Source organism: Daktulosphaira vitifoliae, unplaced genomic scaffold (genome assembly GCF_025091365.1).
Source record: "Daktulosphaira vitifoliae isolate Bord-2020 unplaced genomic scaffold, ASM2509136v1 Scaffold_2, whole genome shotgun sequence".
In the NCBI taxonomy this organism is placed as follows: domain Eukaryota; kingdom Metazoa; phylum Arthropoda; class Insecta; order Hemiptera; family Phylloxeridae; genus Daktulosphaira; species Daktulosphaira vitifoliae.
In genome coordinates, this window is record NW_026099573.1 from 1,493,780 (window position 1) to 1,518,633 (window position 24,854).

The following is a 24,854-nucleotide window of genomic DNA, read 5'->3' on the forward strand; positions in this document are numbered from 1 at the left end:
TCTTTTTATTATTTCAGTAAAATAATTACATTGTATCCTGTTGTATATTCATACTCTAATCCTATTTTAAAACAATTAGTTATAATTTATTTATTTTTTATTGTCCATAGCCGTTAAATTCGGACGTATGTCTAAGAAACAGAGGGAAAAGGTAGAGGACGAAGTGCGGTTCCATAGACAACAACAACGTTCCTCGGCAGCTGCGGCCGCGGCCGCAGCTGTAGCAGTTGCTGCAGCCGACTGTTGTTCGACGACCACGCCGATAGGCGGAGGCGGTACGCCTGCGGTGGCCGCCGATTCGTCGGTATTCGACCACGACCAGCAACAACAACAGTCGCAAATGCCGTCTAGTACCGCAGACCACGGCAACGGCCTGCACGGCCACATGCAACACCATCATCAACAACAACACCACCACACGCACCTTTCACAACATCAACATCAACACCATCAACCACAACCACACCATCTCGGTCTCAATCAATTTAACGGTACCAATAATGTGGCGTATACAGCGGTAGCGGCTGCCGCCGCTGCAGTGGCCGCAGCTGCCGCAGTGGGTGGAGGTAACGGAGGATCAGGCGAAAACAATGGAGTGTAAGTATCTTGTGCGTTACAGCAATATTATTACTGTATTATTGCATTGTTGTAATGTTGCAATATTGATTTTGTACCGTTTATTTGATAAATTATACCGGTTAATCAAATATTATTATTTTGAAGGATTTAACGTTTCGTCATTATTTTCAGGTACGGATACAACGGAGGAAGTACGGGCAGCGGAGGAAACAACTCGTCTGCCGCAGCCCTAATGGTGGACGCGTTCAACGTGCAATACGCCATCGCAGCGGCCACATCAACAGCAGCCGCGGGCGGACCGCCGCCTTATGATAACACTAACAATCACGTGGCCGATAGCACCACTCCCGGGGCTGGCGGAGGACCAACGTCCAGCAGTACGCCGTCGTCGGCTTCGTCCACTTTTGGCGAACCTCTGATAGGAGGCGGTAGCATGGAAGTGTCGTCGGTGGCCGCGGTCGTAGCAGGAGGACCAGATAACGGAATGATGAACCATACGAATGTATCAAACGTATTGCCTTCGGGTGAGTGGATCGTATTAACATTATTATCAATTATAATATGACCGTGTGATATTATTTTCATAATAGAAATGGAAACGATTAATGGAAATTTAATGTTTCTCACTTGTTATTAGCCATCAACGTTTTTCTAAAATAAAATCGCACTTCGAAACACACACTCTAACTCATTAATAAATTTGACGTAAAGTTTGTTTAGCGTTCGGTAATCACATTAAAGTATTCAAAAGACAATATGAATATTGTCTGCGCTGCGAACCAAAAATAAAAATGGGAGTAGCAAAACGGTTTTGCTTACCGAACGTGCAAATGTTTTAAGAACACGTGTAGGCATATTCTTGCGGCTGATTTTTTCCGCTAAATCGACTTGAAACTTTTTTTTTTTTCGTAATAATATAATTGGGTATTTCACTTAGATTTTCTACCCTCTGGTGTGTTGTTAATATCTTTATCATTCAATTGTGCATTTTTAATTTACAAAAAAACAAGTCGCCTGTGTTTATTTGACGTCCATTTGTTTGATTTGAAACAGAGGGACATTGTGGAGGTCCTCCCCACAAGGGGTTATGAGAGAGTATTGTTTTGATTTTGTTTGACGAAAAGTTTTTTGACATTTTTACCGCACGACCGTGTTAAACTTGTTCAGCGCTATGAAATTTGTTAAAAAAGTGCATTCCCGCGCGGGTTGGTACACACGCCAGTGATAAACTATGTGGGGGCCGTCAATAACTAAAAAACCTCCATTGACTTTACACATTCAACGATAATTTAACGCGGGACTATTACGGTAATTTGTTATTATTGAGCCGCGTCCACACTGCACGGAAACCAAAACAAAAATGATTCGCTTTTGAGACATACAATGGCTAAGATAGTCCGACGACTTGCCATTCATTGTCGGCTAGATGTGTTTTGATGAACAATTTCCTGTAGTGGCGAGTTCAGGTTAATAACGGCGTTCGAACGGATCGAACACACAACGGTATGTGTTGTTGTGTTTGGAAAGCTGGGCTTTATTTTTTTTTCGTTTCCGGCCCGAGATAATTCAAAGCTGTTAGAAACCCAGCGCTCTGCGGCAATCTAACGTGTATGGTTAACACATTAACATCTGCCGGGAGTTCTTTTGTATTCAGAGCGCCTTACATCATCAACACGAAACAAGTGCTTTTGTATTGTTGACATTTGCCGTTTAAGGAAAATTACACGGCAAACTTCGATTAGAATATTTGATTTATTAATTATTCGTATTGTTTCACGACAAACACAGAAATGTGTTGTGCGAGGACCGGCTTGAAATCGACGTTTAAAAATAATCAGAAAATCGTTAAGCTTTAGATAGAGCAATAATAACACGTCGTTTCGGAAATTGTCGGTGAACGCTAATTATATTCAGACGCGCTTTTTTCGCGTATGGCGTTACACTGCTGTTGGGTTGTCCGAAAAAAAAGTTTGTATTTTTAGGAGCAAACTTTGGAATAGACGCGTATTGTTTAAACAAAAGTAAGCATTACAGACACAACAGAACCTCGTGTGTGTGCTCACTATTTATGTACTAAGTCGAACACTTACATCGAAACACATTTATAGTAATGATGATGTATTAAAATTCGAGATTGTAATTAATCGTTTTCTTTGCAGATGCCGCTCAGATCAGCGAACTTCTAAGCAAAACAATAGCCGACGCCCACGCCCGCACGTGTTTCTTTACTCTGGACCAGATACACGACGGCATGTACAGAACAGCCTTGGCGATGGCCAACAACAAGAACGGTGGCGGCAACGTGGCCAACGACAAAGTGCACTACTACAAGACTATGGTGAGGACCGTGTATTAACATTGGGGATTTGTATGTCGTGCACAGGTGTTGGATGCCGTGGGGAGAGCTTACGATAAAAAAGGTTGCGGAAAAATTATCTGCAGGTGGAACTTGTAAAGAGAGCAAGAGGATTTACTTATATAGATTTACTTAGGGTCGGCAACTAGTTTCTAAGGGAATTGGATGGATCGGGAAAAAAAATTGGACACACAAAATAAACTTAATCTAAGCATTAAATCAGACGAATATTAAAAAATGAAATATTTCGACGATCGAATTAATTCCATTTTGAATTTAAACCAATAGTCGTAAATACAGACACCATTTGCATTTTTTTGTTAAATTAGAAAGTCAGGAGTCTATTTCGAGTGTTTGGTCAAAAGGAGTGTTGTTTGAATTAATTGGCTGTTTCGATTAGGCTAAAATTAATTGATATTTGACACTTGTTAAAAATGAATAAAATTCTGACTTTTCTTTGGAATAAGCATTCGATTTATACATTATGGATGTATCACAACGACTGACTTTTACTCAAAAACCAGTAGGCCGTAAAATTCAAATCCTAAAAAATCTATTATTTTTATTAGTTATATTATTATGTTGTTAATTTCGTATAAACGCTACGTTTTACTTATATACCATTTAAATAGAACTTAATACTTTTAACTTGATGATAAAAAAAAAAAATCGAGAAGAATATGATGTTTAATTATTTCACGAATTAATAAAGTTTATTACCCGATAAGATATTATAGAATCATTTTGATTAATTCAACTGATTAAAAAAATGACAATTTAATTTTAGGCAACAATAATCCTGAGGGCAGGTCGCCTCACATGTCCGTGTATTTCTATGATCTACTTGGACGTAAAAAATCTTGGAAATCTTGCATTTTTGAAATTTGTTTTTTACTTAAATTTTTTGATTAGGCACACGAAGAGCTATGGTTAGAATGTGCTCAAAAACTTACTGCGGTCATTCAGCAGATCATTGAATTCGCAAAGATGGTACCAGGCTTTATGAAACTGTCACAAGATGATCAGATTGTGTTGCTAAAAGCAGGTAGGCGTTACACTGACGATATTCAATTCAACGGTTTCGCATCATTTGAGTTGTATCAACGTGTCACTTATCATGTGTTTGCGTTTTATTTATTTAAATAGAACAATTTAAATATTTTTGTTTACCTTTAGACTTTCAGTTTTTTTAAAACGAATTCCGTATTAACTTTTGTCGTATTTCAAATTGTGGAATTAGTAAACTGTAACTTTTTTTTTGTTTTTGAATAATGTAGGTAGCTTCGAGTTGGCCGTGTTGAGGATGTCGAGGCATTACGATTTGCACAGAGATTGCGTGTACTATGCCGACTCTCTGCTGCCAGCAGACGCCTTTTACACTCAAGACCCAATAGAAACACGTCTGGTGACATTGGCGTTTGAGGTCAGCAGAGCCGTTGCTTCGCTTAAACTCACAGAAACCGAACTGGCTCTGTACTCGGCCGTGGTGTTATTATCGCCTGGTATGTACTATTAATTTAGTATTTTTAAAAACAAAATAATCATAAATATTTTCTTTATACAGACCGACAAGGACTCAAGGGAATCATGGAAATCTCTCGACTAAGACAAGCCATATTGAGAGCCCTTCGCATGGAACTCGACCATAGAACCAACAACAACAATGTCGGGTCTGTTGGTGAACAACAGTCTCAGCATTTGCATAACAGCCAACAGAACCAAGTATGCGATGCTCTTATACAGAAAATTCCTTCACTCAGGTAAATCGTTCAATATAAATCTATACCTATTTTCATAGAAATAAAGTTTCAACAAAATTTTAATTTTATATCGTTTCTAATAATTGCAGACAATTGGGACAACTGCACATGGAAGCTTTGGCCAAATTAAAAAGAGCGGCACCTCATCTAGAGTTCCCGGCATTACACAAAGAACTATTCTCAGTGGATAGTTGATCATCAACTGATGAAATCTCTGCAGGGGTTTAAAAACAACTTTTAAATTAATGATTAATAAACTTTGCAAATAGTGCCCTCGGCTATTATAGAAACGCATTAAAATAACATATTATATTAGAATAAAGTGTAATACACTAAATTCATATAATGATCACTTACACAACTAATATTAATAATTGAATACACACTCACTCATGAAATTAGCTTTTTAGCGATTAAAGAAGTGTTTTGTGTGCGATCGGGTACTCTAAATTATGTATTTACTATTTGGCGTGGTCTTCAATGTTGTTGTTATTATTGTATAGATGTAAGAGTTGTTCCAAAATCAGTGGAATGATATACATAACATGTAGCAATTTTAAAAAATATTTTATTGTAATGAATTAAATTGTTTTTGTTGGCTTTATTGTACCACGATAATAAATTGTAATTCTATAATATCTCCAATGATCTAAAATTGATGTTGTACAAGTACTACAAATTAATTAACAATTATATTTTTTGTAATGTAAAGATATTTTATGCACATTTGTTGTACATAAAGATGACCACAAAATATTTTATGTATAGCGCTGGATAACATGAAAATGGTGATGATAAATATTTTATTTTATTAGAGACCGACAGTTTAACTGGTCGTTTAATTGATGTATTTTAAATTAGTATTTAATATTCATATTGCTTATTAATAAATACTATAATTATTGTTGTCCATCACATCTTTTTTCTTTTTTGTAAAATAGTTCCAACACGAAAGTTTAGTCAAACATTTTATCCACTGAGTCTTTAACAATTCTGGCAAACTATCTTCATATATGACAGTTCGCCAGCAATTAAACTTATAAAGTCATTTTCTTATTGTTGACATTGTTGTTACTGTTATTGTTGTTTTAGCGCTTTTCGTGTAAATTGTTTGTGATCAGTCGGACGTCTTCACTTTGTACGTTGAACATATATTTTCTCTGTCTTTATACGTATGTTTAATTATAGTATTTATATTAAGTAGAACTATTATAAACGTAAAATAATTTTATTAAAAAAAAACATGGCAATATCGCTGCCATGTGTTATTCTTATAATATAATTTTTTTAATTAGGAAATTTTATTGTTTTTAGAAAAATTTATATATTTGTGGGGTTAAAGAATAAAATTGATATGGAAAAAGAGCGAAAATATAAAAAAAATCATAAGTACCTTTATATTATATATTTATACGTATAAATATATATTATATAATGATAGTTTTTTACGATTATGATACGATTGGATTTTATATTGACGTCAAAGGACGTTTTACAAATTTTATGAAATATTTAAAAAGATTTAGTAGTTTCATATGTTTAGTAAATATAAATGTATTATAGATATATTTAATTTTGTACAATGATACAATTATTATGGAAAAAATAATATACAATTAATGATATTGTAAAACAAAATAATTCTGTAGGTATCGGTACTCACAAAACGCACATTATTTTAAATCTTTTGTTTCTTGTTTAGAATAAATAAATTATATACTATAAAAAACATTATGCATTTGTTAACACCAAACTTGTATTCTGCGTCTCCATAACCAATTAAGTAACTTATAATTTTTTTCGTTATTATTATTATATATATATATAGTATATATATATTATTATAATTTTTTTTAGTAAAGGTGCTTCGTGTTATTATTGTTATTAATTATTATTATTATTATTATTATTATTATTATTATTATTATTATTATTATTATTACTATCATTATTATTATTATTATTATTGTTTAACGAGATAAATATAGTTATATATACGTATATAAACATGTACGTATATATATATATCTATATAGAGATTTATAGAATACATTAAAATTTGTTTTTATTTACACCTACTAAAATCTTAATTCCCTTATTACGACGACTATTCATTTGAAAATGTAATAATTCATTTTTGTAAATCATCAATTTTTTAATTCTGAATACTTCGACTTGAACAAATGTAATTTATTGTTTACTTGCTATAAAACTTAATTTTGTTAACTACCACAATATTCATTTGTATATAGTAATTAAATTAAATCTTAATCCAATATTAGAAATAGTTCTTCTCTTTTTAAATTAGAGGATAAGCTGTCCTAAGCCCAATTTTCTCATTGTTGTATTGGTTAATTTTATATTACTTTGAATTTATTTTTAAAAAGGGGGGGTTATAGGTTTTAAAACAAGTAAATTTTTACTCATAAATCATTTTTTTTTTCGTTACATATTTAAAAATGTTTTAATCAAAAAAGCATATTTAATTGAAAATTTTCAACTATGTAAATAGTATTTTAAAGATTTCATTAATTTCTTAAACATTTTTTATCATTACTAATATTATAAAACAATAAATGACTAATAAACAGATAGAAGTAAAAACGAAACTAAATAAATATTATACTTCGAATTAAAGTTAATAAATCATACAATTGTAAGTTTTCCAATTTACAATAGTAGAATGTTATCGAAATTACCAAGTATATACTTAACGGCTAATTTGATCCTAATATATAATAATTACACAGATAATTTTTTTGACTGAAATTTTTTCTATTGCATTTACACTAAAACTTTTATTTGGAAGGATTATTATTTTTAACTTTTTAGCATCAAATTAAACATTAAGAAGCAATAAAAATAAAAAAAAATCAAGAAGACATAGAAATATAAAAAAAGTATGATGATATCTGACAGTGATTAAAATCACTATCATATAAAATGCTGAAGTGCAAATCTGTAGAGTGCCTAATTTTAAAAAATTGATGGATTATTCCAAAAGCTACATAATCTTCTATTTCCTTTTTATATCCTAATTACAAGTTTTATGATTTATAAGTGTAATGTATGAATAATTATATATAAATCTATAAAAGGAAATGGTTTTATTTATAAAAAAGTTTGAACGATCGAAAAGGAATATCGAATGAAAGAGGTATACAAATAGTATTTATCATAAAAAAATTATATTGATCGATATATTTTTCAAAAAGTTAAAGCGTTATAAAGTTAAAAATATAATAAAGAATTTTTATACAAAAATCTTATTTTTTTATTAACTTTGATGTTAATTTTCAATATGAAAACAAATAAAGTATACATAAAAGTGTCAGAGTTTCCGGAACATTTTCAAAAGTTAAGTTGAAAAAGTTAATTTTTTGTAAAAAAGTTGTCATTTTGAACCCCTCCTGTGGGCAGATTTACATAAAAAATATACCAAATGATAGGTAAAGACATCATACGTCTATAAAAAAAAATTATATTGATTTGGTCATTTTTTAAAAAGTTATGGCAGTTTTAAGTAAAAAAAATTGAAAAAATGTCGAAAATTAGCGATTTTTAAATTTGTAATTTTTTAGAGGTTTCCTCCATTTACGGAGAAACGAGGGAAATTTTTTCAATTTTTGAGGGTAATGTCTTCGACTAGATACAATTTGTGATTTTTTGACGTATTGTTGAAAGAAATCGGTTCGGTGAGTGCTGAAAAAAAGTGGTAACAGACACAAAAAAAAATATTTAAAAAAAACACATAAAAATTAATGCCTTCTCGGCTTTGCATCGAACCTAAAATAGGAGGAAATCATAAACATGTAAAAATAGTAAGAAACTATAAATATTCAAAAACATTGAGAAGCCACAGAATCTTCTATTGATTCAAATTTTTTTAGAGAATTTGTAATATTTTTATTATTACAAGATTTTCAACCAAGTAAAAGATGATAATTTCCCCTTCATAAATTTTCAATAAATATTCATGACTTTAATTAATCTTAAAGTTTGATTAAGAATTCTTAATGAAATTTAAGAACATTTATATATTTGTTTAAACACCGTAACTCCCATAATAATCTGCAGTAGATTTTACCTTTACCGTGAAAACTCAATCAAGAATATTGTTTCGTTACATCACTACTCATGTCTCATGAATTTGATATTAACATCATTTTATGATATTTGATACTTAATATTTTTTCATATAGTCTCTAGTTATACCATAAAACAGCTGATTAATCTTAAGCTATTAATATTTCTACCGTCAAATATTATCGTGATAGGTTGTCGATTCTTTATTTTCTTTGTCAGTAACTACTGAAATGGTTCTTAAACATATTTTTTAAAAGGTTCCAATTCATAGTACAAATCTATTGGTAAATTATGAGTCCAAGCACATATTAATTAAAAACTTTTTTTTGTTAAAGAATCACATTAAAAAGGAGTTCCTTTTTAAGAAAGATAAGTTAGTATTTTTTTACCATAAACGATGAAAAGGATTAAAGAAATTACAGATTAATATTACATCGCTTAAATTAAGAACTGTTTAGGTTAAAATTTTTTTTTTAATTACTATTAAATACAAAAGAGTAGACAATACATTATACTTTAATCTTGCTTGTCGAGGATGGATAAAAATAAGATTAAACATTTTTAATTATTTTCTATTTCTTAATTTTATATCGTATTTAAAGAATAAAATTAAAAACTAATATGTTATCTATTCTTCAATATTTAAGGAGTACTAATTAAAATACGATATAGCTAAAATTCATACTTTTTCATTAACAGTAATTGTGAGTTTGTTATGAAATTAACAAACTTAATTTTTACCATAATTTTATATTCAGTCTAATATTACTAAAATTATTATAATAGCCAACCAGGGGTTTAATTAAAACTTATTTTAAGGGGTAACATAATTTTGTTATCACTTTGGTAATCACGCTAAAGAAAATTTGTTTGCTAAAAACAAAAAAAAAGTACTTCAGAGCCATATTTCGTAAATATCGACTTTAAAAATATTGATAGTGCTGGTCTTAAATACGCCCCTATAATCAACAAATAAGGTAATAAAACTTAATTTCTTTTTTTATTGAACAATCAGGTAAGTAAATAGTCATCAACATCCCTATTCAAACATTCCTATCAAAAAATATTATATTCACAAAAAAAAAAAACATACAAATATTTCCTTTAAGCAAAAATTGTTAAAATAATAAAAATTAAATGTGATAATTTTAATACATTTTATTAAAATAATCTGTACAGAATAAGTTTAATAAAATATATAATATTATTTCATGCTGAGTGAAATGAGACAAATCCATACATTTTTCTAATGGCAATAAGAAAAGAATACATCTTGCTTTGTCATTATTACGTGAGCATATTGTAAAAATATCATCAATAAAAGTCTAATACTTTTACATAAAATAATATTATAGATGAGTATACAAGATTTTTTTGTATCACAATAACCAGGAATAGGAACCAAAATGATTTCATTTTTTCGTTAATTTTAATCATATCCAATAAGTTAATTGATCCCTACCTATATCGGATTTTTTTTAAAGAATTTGTTAGGTTTATAATTTTAGAAACCGAAAGTATCATAAAATCATAAAAATTTGAAGTCAAATTTTAAGTTCAATTAAGATTTTAAAGGCGCTTTCGTAAAATTTTTGGTTTCTGTAATCATTTATACAAAATATCTATTTCTTCTTTTTCCTCGCCTCTATCCCAATTACTTGGTGTCGGCCAACTTTATCCTAAACTTCCCTTGATACGATTTCCAATATCATCTACATATCTGTTCTCATATCACATCCAATAATAACATATCTCCATCTCTTTTTGGTCTTCCTCTACTTCTTTTTTCCTCAAACTCATTTCCATAACTGTTCTTACAGCTTTCGTTACCTCTATCCTCCTCTTAACACGACAAAAACATCTAAGCCTATTTTCTCTCATATTATCTACGATTGACGCTACATCTAACCTTCCTCTTATATATTCATTCCTTTACCCATCTTCTCTAGTAACTCCACTCATCCATTTAAGCATTCTCATCTCTGTTACACTCATTCTCTGCTCTACTTCTTGTCAACCGCCCAACACTCTGAAAGATACATCATAGGTGGTCTCACTAGTCCTTATAGAATTTATCTTTATCTAAATTATTCTAAAACAAATTCTTTATAGATGAACTAATTTACTAGGTATAAAAAAAATTGTCAAAACCGATATTATTTCGGTTCCTAGTCCTGATAAATACAATTTAAAAAGATAAATATACTAAAGTTTTATTTCTTGAACAACAGCTCATTGTTTTACTACTTGTTCCAAATATAAACCAAATTATTTAATACATCACTCTATTAATAGAGTATTATTCGAGATCACTGTAGAATAATAAAATGGTATTTTTTCGTTAATTACTTTTTAAGTTATTTAAAAGAGTTTATATGAAATCTATTGACTAGCTTCATAAAAAATCGTTAGAAAAAAATCTAATGTAAAATATCTTTTTATTTTATCATAGTCCCTATGAAACTATGTACCATTTTGGTCTATTTGAGTTTAAAATACCTTTGGCTCAGAAAATTTTTTACTATTTTCAGAATTTTGTCATTTATCTACTATATTATTTCTGAAATTAACACGTTTCATTAAGTATAGAAATGTTCAAGTTATGAACGTTACAATAGAAAATTTCTAAAACTAAAAATATATCTAGATTTAATAGTGTAATAACTTTATAATAAGAATACTATAGTGGAAAACTGTATTTTTTTTTATTAATATATAACTGATTACCATGAACAAATAATTTACACGGTCATCTAATGACTATAATTTAACCTTGTTTTTACAAAAATGTTTAGAACTTAATGAAGTATAGGCATATGAGTGTATAATAATGGAATTTTAAAGTGGATACAAATAAATTATTATGAAATGTATAACATCTGTTGCCCATCAGGTCTATTACTTAGGGTCATCTATCTATATAAACAATGTATTAATAAATACAACAAATTATTCTAAGGCTGCAGCTCCAGAAATAATTTCAATCAACTCTCTTGTAATGACAGCTTGTCTTGTACGGTTGAAAGCTAAAGTTAATTTTTCAATCATTTCACCTAAGAAAAATTATTTCACTTAAATTAGTGTTGTTACTATAAATATATAAGAACTGTATAATACTTTGATAAAACAAGTATTAATCACTGATTAGATAGATATAACATGGTTTATTTGAAAATTTAATTCAAATCAAGTCCAAGAAATCTCAATTGATAATAAAAAAACAAATTTTTGTAGACATAAATTTTTAACTTTATAAAATAACTGAAGATAAATTTCAAAAAACTTGTAATCATATCATGTAACTACAAATTTTCATTGTCATGATTATCAATGGTATTTGAACTGTTTGATTTTCAAACCTAAACTTGGGGTTATCAATTCAGTTCAAAAATCAAACTTAAAATTTAAACGTATCGAATCAAAAATTTCTTTGTAAATCTGTCAAAAATCTAGGTAAACATCATTAAGAATTTGTTGTATAATGATATAAAACATTTTTTTTCGTAAGAATGATTAAAATTAATTTCATTCGAGATTCACTGAACAGTTGAAAGTTTTATTTAGTTAAAATTCGATTTTAAAACTGAATGTTAAGTTCAAATATTGACCAATAACTGATTATCAAATATTCTGATTTAGCACATACTTATATACATAAACCCATAAAATATCACTATTATTTTCACAGAAGTCAAAAATCATAAAACAAAATAAAAATTGTACATAAAAAATACATTGTTAAAAACTTAAAATGACTCTTAAAAAATTGTAATAATATTAGTTTTTACATATTATTTATGTTTTTATTGTTAGAGGTGGGAATATCAATTTTAGGTGAACACACCATTACATTTTTTTTTCATCATTATAAAAAATTTTGTAGAAAAATGTGGTTGGCATTTTTATATGTTTTTCAATGAAAAATTTAAATATTTATACTAACTAGCATTCTTGCTGGCATTATCCATAGCAGTCATTCTAGATGACTGTTCACTACAAGCAGATTGTTTCATTGTATAGTAAAGTAATGCTGCAACTGTAAATTCTTGGTAAGATTCAATAACACCTTGATCAAGACTGTCATAAGTCTGTAACTTAGGCGCAGCCAACATAGTCTTGGAGCTCAATAATGGTACCTCTTCAGTTTGATAAGATACTACAGACCTTTAGTATAAAATAAAAAAAGTTTTTTTTTTGTAATAGTTAACTTAATATCTATTAATTTTTATTTAGAAAATTATAAAACATAGTTCATAACACCAGCACACAAATAAAAAAGTTGTCTGCACTTTTGACCGGACCCACCTACGGACATGTATTTTGACCCGCTGAATCTGAATTTGGAATCCATTAAAAATTCATTATGATCTCTTGTGCCTGCAACCACATTGTGACGGTTGGCAACAGAGTCATCTGGCAGAGTACCTGGATTAACGGCGGTGTGCCGTCATGGCAGGTACAAGTGATAAGTACTTTACAATGCAGGGAACTGGAAACCCAGTATCGGCATCTGATCAGGGTAAGGAAGCAGGCCTTGTGTTGTGAGAAACTCGCCACAAACGTAACAAAATGAATCAGGACTTTTATTACAAAGATGGGAATTGTTTCTTGTAATGGTATACTCTCTAGTTTCCCACTACTGAAGAGCTGCAATCGCTTGATGACGACACCTACAGACCTACTTTCTCTGCTTTGACAAGTCATTAACAATCGTATTTAGTAGATTTTTTCTCATATTTATGACTGCAATTTTCTCAATTTTTTTAAAATTTTAAAACGTTAATGGTTCAAGAAAACTTTAGATTCAAGTTCAGTGGAATAAAATACGTTAAAACCATATTCAATCAGAATCCAAAAAATTTTTTTTATCTTTTTCGATTTTTCATGATTTATTGCAATTTTTTAGTTTTTTCGCTATTTTTTCAAATTTTAACGACTCAACATGCTAATTAAAGTTCAGATTCAGATTCAGTAAATTGACATACATAACAATCATTCTTGACCCGGGTCCACAAAAATTTTTTCATCGCTGTGACTGCAGTTTTCCGCAAAATTTTTGCCTTTTTTGGTTTTTGTATTTTACTCAAATCTGGAGGGCGACTGGGCCAAACGGACTTCAAATTCGGATTCAGCTGGTCAAAATACATGTCCATAGGTGGCTCCGGTCAAAAGTACAGACATCTTTTTTTTTTTTGTGTGTGTCGGTGTTATGAACTATGTTATATAATTTTCTAAATAAAAATTAATATATATTAAGTTAACTTTTATAAAAAAAAAACTTTATTTATAATTAATGAATGCAGCATAACTATTCTAAAATGAAAACTTACTACAAACAATAAAAAAATTTGTCTGATGATAAAAATGTGATTTTACTATTAATAAATTATACAAAGAAAAATGTGTATAATATTTTTATTATTATTTATTATAAAATGAAACTACCAAGGGCAAACATTTTATTTTTTTCGATTGGCATTTCATTTTAGATATATTTTAATATAATAATGATAAATAAAAACATTACTTAAATCTGTTGAAGACAATTTTTCCAGTATTGAATTCAAATGAGAGAAGTTGATTTGCAACTTTAGATGCATCCAAAAATGTAGGGGGCTTACGGCCAACTTCATTTGCAACAACAGCAATATTGTCAGCATATAATCTACAAAATTTGAATACATTTTATACTTTGATTAAGTAAGCTACTTCTTTCTCGCCTTAATCCCAACTACTTGGGGTCGGCCACTTTGATTAAATAAGCTAAGTGTTATAAAAAAAAAAAAAGAAAAACTTTAAAGAATTTTTTTCAAATAATTTAAATAAAAACTTTCATTGACATAGTTATATCAAACAAATATACAACTAAGATTTTATTTTTAGAATATTATTAAACTTCACAAATTTCAAATTTAATTATGTTTTCATACTTATAATATTTATTACTATTATGAGTGGCATACTCAGATTTTTTTAATGGAAGAGCTAATACTAAAATTAAAACATTTTTTAGTCAATTTTTTATCAAAATTATTGGTTTAATAAGCCCAAGGGGATTAGCTATTTTGGACCCACCTGAATATGCAACTAATTAATATGTTACTATGAATATTAAAATTTACTATATATTTTCAAATTTAAAGAGTATTATGTTGAATAATAATATTCAAGATTTCAAACATATTTTTAAGTATGGCACATGCTAAAAACTGAAAATCAATTTAGCTAATTCAATAATCAAATAACCATTAAATAATTAAAAAGAGTTACAATATAATAAATAAAAAAATAATTGAATTGAACATTATTATTAAAACAAATTGAGCAGGTATCATAAATAATTATTTTATTATTTGTTCCCTAATTAGAATTATAATAAAATGTTTAATTATAATAGTAACAATCAATAATAATAGAAAAATTATACCTCTGCAAAAGAGCTCGAGATTTATCACCAACACATACTACTTTAGTGCCACTTTCTCCAGATTCCAATGCCAATTCATTACGGATTGCTTTAGATACATTGGTATGTACTGCACCACACAGTCCACGATCTGATGTAATTGCTACAATTAGTTTATTGCCTTCAGAAGTACCTTCAGGAACTTCAGTAGCACCAGATTTTTCAAAGAATGCCTATAGTAAGGAAAAAATAAAATAAAGCAGTATAAAATTACACTTATGTTATAATATAGATTATTTGATCAGTACAAATTATACATTTGATATGGAATCAAAACTTACAGTAACACCTTCACCGTATGGGCGAGCTTGACGCAACTCGCGTTCTGCTCGAGCATATTTAGCAGCTGACACCATTTTCATTGACTGTGTTATCTTTTGGATGTTTTTAACAGACTTAAGGCGCATAGAAATATGTTTTAATGTGGCCATGGACCGGTTTTGCTGTTGGGCAGCAGCGCCCTTCCTGTGTTATTAAAATACAATTATTTTATTTCTATATATTATTACTTTATATACAGTAGCAACATGGGATTTTAAATAATTACTTACAAGCAAACTAGTTTTGCTGAGTTACCAATCATCATCATGTTGGATTATAAAATATTCTTTTTAAGCTAACTAAAAGATAAAAGAAATTAGCAGTGCGGTAAGAGCGGAATTACCTAAAGACTACAGAAGTGTGCGGGGTCAAATAAAGGGTACAAATAGTTAAATCATCTTATCACTTTAGTATCATGAAAGCCGTCAACAGCATAATTTATACAGCTGTTTTAAGTTTAGTGGAGGTACTTATGGAGGTAAATCGTAATTTATCCCGCCATTTTTAAATTAAGAAGTATTCATCAACAATTTTCATATTATGAGACCACTTTATTTACACCTCAATAATAGGTTACGTAAACTTCAATTTAAAATCTAGATAGCAAAAAATAAATGGTCCAACACTAATGTAGGCTTCTACATAATATTATATCCTTTACCGTTATAAAATTTACATGAATTATGATCTTTAGATAAAACTAGGATAGAGGAATTTAAATTTGACTCTCTCAAAAAGTTTTATTCCAATTGACCATAATTTTTTAAATAGATTAACGTATGTTTAAATTATATGTACATACAACATTGATATAATGTATTTGTAGATACGAGTTTCTATTTATTAAATACTAAATAATAATTAAAATAAAACAAACATAGACTAGAGTATAATACTAGTAGTTACAACTACTACTTTTAAACTAAAATTCTGAATCCACCCTTGAATCATAATATGTTATATAAGTTAAAGCATAGGCCATTGTTAATATTATTAACAATAGCCTGCACTTTAATTTCTATCAGTTAATTTTTATCTTTTTAAGCTTTACACAATTTTAGTACACTTTGAATTTTTGTGCTAGTTACTCCACTGTGTACAGCGGCGTCGAAAATTAAAATTTTTTAATATCATCCGAGTCTTATACTTAATGAATCACCTTGCTGTATATGTTATACTCGTAGACAATAGATATATCAACTTAATTATGGAAAAAATTTTTATTGGTTTACAAATATAGTACACAGTGTTTTTATTGGTTGAATTATTGTAGAGGTGTTTTCAATTACACCCCTACAATCTATCTACATACATGAAAATTAAATTTTTCGACGTCAAATAAGCCCAAACAAAGTGAATAGGTTATATTTCAGAATAAAAAAAAATTTGAATATATAGTATAAAAATTATACTATATTGTAATATTATAATTTTATGTTCATCTCGAGTAAGTTAAAGAAATTTTTCTAAACAAATTAAATATTCATCATTTTATGCAGTACCCCAGTAAAGTGGATATTTTAACTTATTTCAATTTGAGTTTTAAAATCTACTAAACATAATTTTTTCATAATTTACGCAAAAAAAAACTCACTGACTAAATGTTAGCTTAACGTAGTAATCTTATTGCAATTTCAGTCTACGTTTACTATAGAAGTAGGGTAGGGGACTATGTATATTAGCTCCTTCAAAACTTTAGAAAAATTATATGCAATATTAATTTTAAAAAATTGTAGAGAAGAAAAAATCCCTTTACTCTAAAAAAACATTTGACCATTCAACGCATATGATGTTTACAAAAATTTTTCATGACACTTAAATTTTGAAATATTATCATTATTCATATTCTCCGGAGTATTCGATTAGTTCGGGATTTCCCCACATTTGAGCAATCAAATGTTTAGCAATATCATTTTAATGATTATATATAATTAAAAATCTAAATGAAATTCAATGAAATTTGTTTTTTATGTTTATATTTTTGATTTCTTACTAAAATAGTTGACAAACATAATCAAAAATTTGAATTAAAATTAAAAATAAAAATGTAATTTTATTAAATCATTCACATAAAATCGCACAGTGTAATCTAGGATAAGACTCATATAATGATATAAATAAATTATTTAATAGTACAGGACAAAGAGTTAATAAACTTCAAATCTTATACTATTCTTGCGTGTTTCTTCAGCTTTCCGAAATCAATAGACTAATATTGAATTAATTAAAAATGTAAAAATTGTTGACATGTTTAAATTGTCATATGTTTCTCTTTTAACGAATCATCGATAAAAGTTGGTCGGTACGTCTTTGTATGTGTTCTGACATAAATTCAGTGTTAAGTATATGATCAATTGTTACATCACTATTTTCGTACTTCCAAAGAATGTCATTCATAATAGTAGAAATTTCATTTAAAGCTTTTTCGTTATCATCGTTATAAATCTACAAGGTAAATAAAACAAATTAATTATCCGTAATAAAAAGCAAATAAACTTATATTTACCCTCGAATGAAATATATCTGTTGTTTTTTCAAATAAATCATTACAAATATTGATATTTTCAAGACATTCGCTGATTAAATCCGAGAAAGAATTGTCATTTGTCCAACTATCATCTTCTGTAATGTTAGAGTCATATTCAGATCGAAATAGACTTTGAGGTAAACTTTCCAATTCGCCAAGCTCATCGTATAAATTTTCATTTTCATTTCGTATCAACGACTGGTGGATAACAAACGAATCTAATTTTGAATTATCCAAACTTTATTTAGTTTGGATAAATGAAAAAGATAATAATTATATAATAAACCGTCAATTGATTATTTTTATATATTATACACCACAAACTAATTTTAAAAAATAATAATAATTATTATTATCAATAATTATTTGAAAGATTAAATAAACTTTATATAACTTTCATAATATAAGTTTACTTTATCTCTAATACTTTTTTGAAAGTATAAAACTTACTTAAAAGACATTTTACTATCAGTACTATACAAATCTTCTTTTTTAGTAAGTAAACTATTACTCTTGGACAATATTGATTGGTTAGAAATACTAGACTATACATAAAAAGTTGTATTAATACTCTGTCTATCATTAAACAATTATTGTACTTTAATCAAATTTATAATAACACCAAAATTAAAAATTTAACATTTTTTTTCTAAAGTCAATAGACCAAAAGCTTTTAACTCATTATTCTAGTAGGTATAGAATAATCGTGTTTACTGACAAATAAAATTATAACTTAAACTTTCAAGTAACATCGATACTATTCACTTATTAAGGAGATTCAGTACTCATTGAAGTTACCCTAGATACTTTAAATATTGAGAAATATCAACAAAAATTAAATATAGTACCCGTTATTAAATAACCTTTCAATTCCAATGAATTCATATAAAGTGAGCCATTTTTAATAAATTATACATAATTTGAAAAAGCTTTTGTTTAATTATTTAAAATATTACTAAAAATGTATCTTTTATGTTCTGATTTTATTTAATTTTAAAATAAGGGCAGTATTTATGACTACACCTATAGTGTAGGTAATAATTATTTCATGAGGAGGGAACAAAGCCAAAGAATGGAAAAATTACATATTAAGAATGTTTTTTTTCGTCACTTTATTTTGAATATATATATTATAAATAAAAAAGAAGAGAACACTTTGATATTGTTGACTGCATAGTTGGATTGACTATATAAAAGTACAAAATAATATTTCCCTATTAAAATTACTAATAAATCATAGCATATAGTTTACTATGTGCAATTTTTTATTGCTTTCCAAAACGACTTTTAAATCACTTATTTGAGAAACAACTTAAGTTCAAAATATTTAACTAGTAAAAAAAAAAAAAAATTATTTTAACCTACCACTGGCGACATATAACATTTAAACTAACATGGTTGAAAAATATATTCAATTAAATACGCTGTAAGTTAATAAAAATATATAATAAATAAAATGATCTTATTTTAATTTAAGAAGAAACATTTAAAAGCTTTGGACTTGGGAAATTTTACAATACATAAATTTCTGCGATTTATTAAAAAGCGACTAACTGCTATAAGTTTACATCAGAACTTCTTTATCAGTAACTGAATACAAACTTTTAAAAACTGTTCGAAATTATGCAAATTTTATTTTTAAAGCTTTTTCTACATTTTTTTTTTTTTAACTTGGATTTTTTCTCAAACAGGTAGTTTAAATTTAAAATTTACTAAAAATTATAATTACTGTAAACGAGATTAAATATTAGTTTAGATACTTGTTATCGCTTTGGTAGAGCTATATAATATTATATTTATTATATATTATATATATATCTCTGTTAAATGTCAAAGAAAGGGTAATTTTGATATGTTGGTAAGATTAGGTTTGGTTGGGATTTGTTTTTCTATTTTACTTCAGTTTACATATTTTATATACGAGATTTTTCTTTAGTAGTCATTTGCAATTGGTTGGTTTGATATAAAAAATAATTTATACACGTTAGGAAATAGATGTCAAAAATAACAATTTGAATAGTATTTAGACAGTTATGATTTTTTGATAAAACGTTTTGTAATTTGTTGATTTTTATGAATTTTAATATTTTGAAAATGTTTTGAGCATCATTATATAGACATTTTGTAAGACGGTTTCGTAAATTAGCTTCATTTTCAGTTTTCTTTTATTTATTTTTTCAGTGATGGTTATTAGGAAACTTATTATCTTACTACTTACTACCCTTACTTAACTTATCGTTAAAGAAACTTTCAGGAACTTTCAGGAACTTTCGAAAGAAGCCCAATGTTACTAGGAAATTATAGATAACTAATTTATACGTCACAAAAAATACATTTTAAAGAAAATGATTTATGTACCATGTGATGTGACAATTCAGAAGTAATTGGTAATTTTAATTTGTCAACATATTGTTTCTTAGTACACAGACTAAGACGAAGAGCATCTTCATAAGCAATCTTATTATCTGGCAATACTAAAATTAATGTTACGTTAAAACCTCTCATTTTCAAACAAAGTGCTCCCTCTAAATTAGTGAATCCTATCAAAATTTTATTTTCATTAGCACATTTTTCGATTTCGTCATCACCTATGTAATATTGAATATTGATTAAAAATTAATTATAAATTTTTAATTTAATTTTTACTTACTTAAACCGTAAAAATGTCCTAAATACTGAAAAGTGAACAAAAATTTACCGTCTGTAGTCATCTCATTAAATATATCTGGAGAAACTGTCTTATAAATACCATTTGCAAGATCTGGTGGCGAATTCTTAGTGGTATGAATTTGAGCTCGATAAAACCGTTGGTCAATTTCGGCTATCTTTTCAAGAAAATACTTTTTTTTTGTTTTTGTTGGACCCACCAGTAAAACTATGCATACTTCTCGAGAATTTAAGACTGATTGACTCAAGTGTCTTCCAGATAAATGTTCCAACACGGTATTTCTAACCGCATGTTTTTTTGCTGTTTGTATAGCATGTAATTCTGCTACATTCAACTTCTATTACATATTCAGAATACAATATCAATAGATTATAGTAAACATCACTAAATTTTTTACTCTAAACACTTACAACACCGTTCTCTACATTGCAAATTTTCGAATCAATGCTTGATGATGATTCTGTGTCAATACCTAATATCTGATGATGAATATTAAATTTAAGAACTTCATTATTTTCTAAATTTAAAAATTCAAGATTTTCTAACTGTCTCAAATACTCTAATTCTGTTACGTCGGTAATTAAATTATTATCGATGCATAAAGTTGTTAATTTTTTAATATGCTATAAATAATAATTTATAAATTATTATCAAAAAAAAAACCCAGCACAGTATGTAATCTAAAGTGATGAGACTATTTATTTATTTATGCATATGACATATCGGCATATGCATATATAATATACATATTTTATAGAAACGCTATTAATTGTAAAACTACTATAATAATAGATAATCAAAAATAGATATTTTTATATGAAAGTGTTAATAATTATGCATATAATGAAAAACAATTGTAAAAAAAACCCAGCACAGTGGGGTCGTGGCATAGTTGGGTCCAGTATAGATAATATCTGTCAGTGATTAAAATCACTATCATAAGAAACGCTTCGATGCAAATCTGTAGATAGTGTTTAATTTTAAAAAATTGATGGATAATTGCAAAAGCAACATCAACTTCTATTAAAATAAAATACAAAACCCATAATTTTCATACAAAAATAGCATATTTTTCAATATGGTAGCCATTTGCGTATAGAAGATAGATCGTCGGGACAAATTTTTTTTTTTCATTTTGTAGTACATAAAATAAGCTTTAATTTTATATATGTTTAAAGGACGCAGTATTTCCGGAACATTTTCAAAAATTAAGTTGAAAAAGTTATTTTTTGTAAAAAAGTTACTATTTTAAATCCTCCCAGTGAGCAGAATAAGTGTTAGATTTTCAAAAAAAATTATATCAAATGAAAGGGAAATATCTAAGGTTTCAATACAAAAAAATATTATTTTTATTTGTTCATTTTTGAAAAAGTTATGGCAGTTTTAAGTACAAAAAACATCCCGATAAAATGTAATTTTTATCGCAAACATTACATTTTTTTTTAAATTTTCGACAGCCATTTGCACATAGAAGATAAGATGTCGGGACAAATTTTTTTTTTTCATTTGATAGTATATAACATAACCTTTGATTTGATATATGTTTAAAGGACGCAGTATTTCCGGAACATTTTCAAAAGTTCAGTTGAAAAAGATCTATGTTTTTTACAATATTTTAAGTTTTGAACGCCTCCTATATAAGAGGAAATTGTCCAATTTTAATAAAAATTATGTCAAATGAAAGATGTACTTATAATGTATCTAGAAAAAAAAAATTTGTGCTGATATATACATTTTTCAAAAAGTTATAGCATTTTTAAGTTGAAAATTTAAAATCGAAAATCGAAAATTTTAACACAAAAATAGTGTTTTTTTAACTACAGCAGCCGTTTAAATGTAGAAAAAAAAGTGTCGGGACAAATTTTTTTTTTTCATTTTATAGTACATAAAATAAGTTTTAATTTTATATATGTTTGAAGGACGCAGTGTTTCCGGAACATTTTCAAAAATTAAGTTGAAAAAATTAATTTTTGTAAAAAAGTTGCCATTTTAAATCCCCCCCAATGAGCAGGTTAAGTGATAGATTTTCAAAAAAATGATATCAAATGAAAGGTAAATATCTAAGGTTTTAGTATAAAAAAAAATTATGTTGATTTGTTGATTTTTCAAAAAGTTATGGAAGTTTTAAGAAAAAAAAGTGAAAAAATTTCGAAAATTAGCGATNATTTGAGAAAAAAAAGTGAAAAAATTTCAAAAATTAGCGATTTTTAAATTTGTAATTTTTTTGGATATTTCCCCCATTTGCGGGGAACGAGGGAATTTTTTTCAATTTTTAAGGGTAATGTCTTCAACTAGATACGATTTGTGATCTTTTGACGTACATTTGAAAGAAATCGGTCCAGTGAGAGCTGAGAAAAAGTGGCAACAGACATAAAAAAAAAAAAAAACACATCATAGTAAAATTAATACCTTTTCAGCTTCGCATCGAAGCTAAAAATTAAAATGTTTTTAATTATAATAATGATATCTGCCTAAGATATCATTGGGACATATTTTATAAGCCTGAGGAGTTTATCTAAAAATTAATGGCAATTTGTATTTAGTACTTTTCATACATTTGTGCTCACTTGCTAAACTAATAATTGATTTAATTTTTCCCCATAAATAAATTTACATATAATAATTTTACTTATAATAAGATTTTTTGTGTAATTTTCTTGAACTGGTGCCATTACCCTTATCTTCCTTAAGTTTTTTATAATAATTTATATTTATTATTATTCAAGTGTTTGTGAAGTATCCAGTATAGTGTAGATATAGAGAATATATTTTTCATTTTTTTTTTTTTTGTAAATTAAAACAACGGCTTTTCTGTAATACCATATTTTATTTTGGATTATTAAACTAGGATGAAAACTAAAATTGAGGTCTCCAAAATATAATTTTGATCATAACGTAAACCAATTATTTTAATTTTAGGGAATTTTTTAAGAAAATATATTTAAAAGAATAATTTTCAAATTTATTTACTCAATGATCAACGTATTATAAGTCAAGAAATACACGAAAAAAAAAATTGAGATGTAGTATGGTACATTTTATGAAAAATTATGTCATAATATTTCATCATATTGTCATAATGTGAAACCCATAAAATGCCTTTAATCTTGAGACCCCTGTGCAATGCATCTTACATAACCCCTCCCAATAAATTTGACATTCACACTGCGTAATTTTAAACAAAGTTCTTATTTAAAATGAATGGACACACAATTTTACTGAAAATTAAACTAAACAGGTCGTATTTTTTGTTTTATTTTGTTGTACAAAACTCATAAATACTCGAAACCGTCGTATTTATTTAATATAAAACAAACAAAAAATTTAACGGAATCAAACTAATTTACAGGACCAGATTACGTTATGTTTTATACCATTTTTGGTAATAATTGAGTGCCTATTGTTTCTATATGACAAATTCGTGGTAAATTACGTAGTAAAATTTTTATTTTAAACTAAAATTCTATGTGTTCTTATAGAAAAACCGTAATTTTAATCAACAAAAAAATGAAGAAAAAAAACCCAGCACAGTGGGGTCGCGGCATAGTGGGGATGTTGCATAGTTGGGTCCAGTATAGATTTAATCTGACAGTGATTAAAATCACTATCATAAGAAACGCTTCGATGCAAATCAGTAGATAGTGTTTAATTCTAAGAAATTGGTGGATAATTACAAAAGCTACATTATCTGCTAGTTTCTTATTAATACCCTGATTAAGATAAAGTATGTCGAATGAAAAAGGGATTATTAAAAAATATTATTTCTCATAAAAAAATTGTGTTGATTCGTACACTTTTCAATGAGTTATAGCATTATAAAGTTAAAAATGTAACCAACCCAACCCAACATCAACTCCTATTTCCTTAATTATATCCAGATTAGTAATTATTTTAATTATATATTATATAATTTTTATAATTAATTATTTTCAAATTATTATTGATTTTTAATATGTTAAAAGTAATCATTTTGAACCTACTTCTTTTTGTTCTTTAAAGTGAAAGTTTTAATAAAAAAAAAATGAATTTATTACCATAACTTTTAACTCAACTTGCAAGTTTGAAATAAATATTATTAAATAGAAAAAAAT

The 24,854-nt window shown here is 27.6% G+C and overlaps 3 protein-coding genes across 5 annotated transcripts in view; 1 reads left to right on the forward strand and 2 right to left on the reverse strand.

The window, feature by feature from the left end:
* The window catches only part of LOC126899297 (probable nuclear hormone receptor HR3), a 29,062-nt gene extending 23,452 nt beyond the window's left edge, over positions 1-5,610 (forward strand). For all 3 annotated transcript variants that reach the window (XM_050674056.1, XM_050674058.1, XM_050674055.1), the window contains exons 3-9: positions 111-597; positions 751-1,103; positions 2,739-2,917; positions 3,848-3,980; positions 4,213-4,437; positions 4,500-4,695; positions 4,785-5,610. In XM_050674056.1, the coding sequence (XP_050530013.1) occupies positions 111-597; positions 751-1,103; positions 2,739-2,917; positions 3,848-3,980; positions 4,213-4,437; positions 4,500-4,695; positions 4,785-4,890 (1,679 nt within the window). In that variant the 3' untranslated portion in view covers positions 4,891-5,610. The remainder of the gene's footprint in view (positions 1-110; positions 598-750; positions 1,104-2,738; positions 2,918-3,847; positions 3,981-4,212; positions 4,438-4,499; positions 4,696-4,784) is intronic.
* Positions 5,611-11,467: 5,857 nt separating this feature from the next.
* LOC126899313 (ATP synthase subunit gamma, mitochondrial) lies at positions 11,468-15,966 on the reverse strand. The gene is made up of 6 exons (XM_050674097.1): positions 15,799-15,966; positions 15,529-15,712; positions 15,209-15,420; positions 14,309-14,446; positions 12,725-12,945; positions 11,468-11,834 (listed from the first exon to the last, which is right to left on the reverse strand). The coding sequence occupies exons 1-6, from the start codon at positions 15,834-15,836 to the stop codon at positions 11,731-11,733; spliced, it is 897 nt and encodes a 298-aa protein (XP_050530054.1). The 5' UTR covers positions 15,837-15,966; the 3' UTR covers positions 11,468-11,730.
* A 1,786-nt stretch (positions 15,967-17,752) lies between these two features.
* Positions 17,753-21,484, reverse strand: LOC126900080 (uncharacterized). Its single transcript, XM_050675523.1, has 7 exons — positions 21,476-21,484; positions 21,174-21,242; positions 20,794-21,100; positions 20,454-20,683; positions 18,546-18,640; positions 18,075-18,333; positions 17,753-18,013 (listed from the first exon to the last, which is right to left on the reverse strand). Exons 1-7 carry the CDS (start codon positions 21,482-21,484, stop codon positions 17,843-17,845), a joined length of 1,140 nt encoding a protein of 379 aa, XP_050531480.1. The 3' UTR covers positions 17,753-17,842.
* Positions 21,485-24,854: the final 3,370 nt, after the last annotated feature.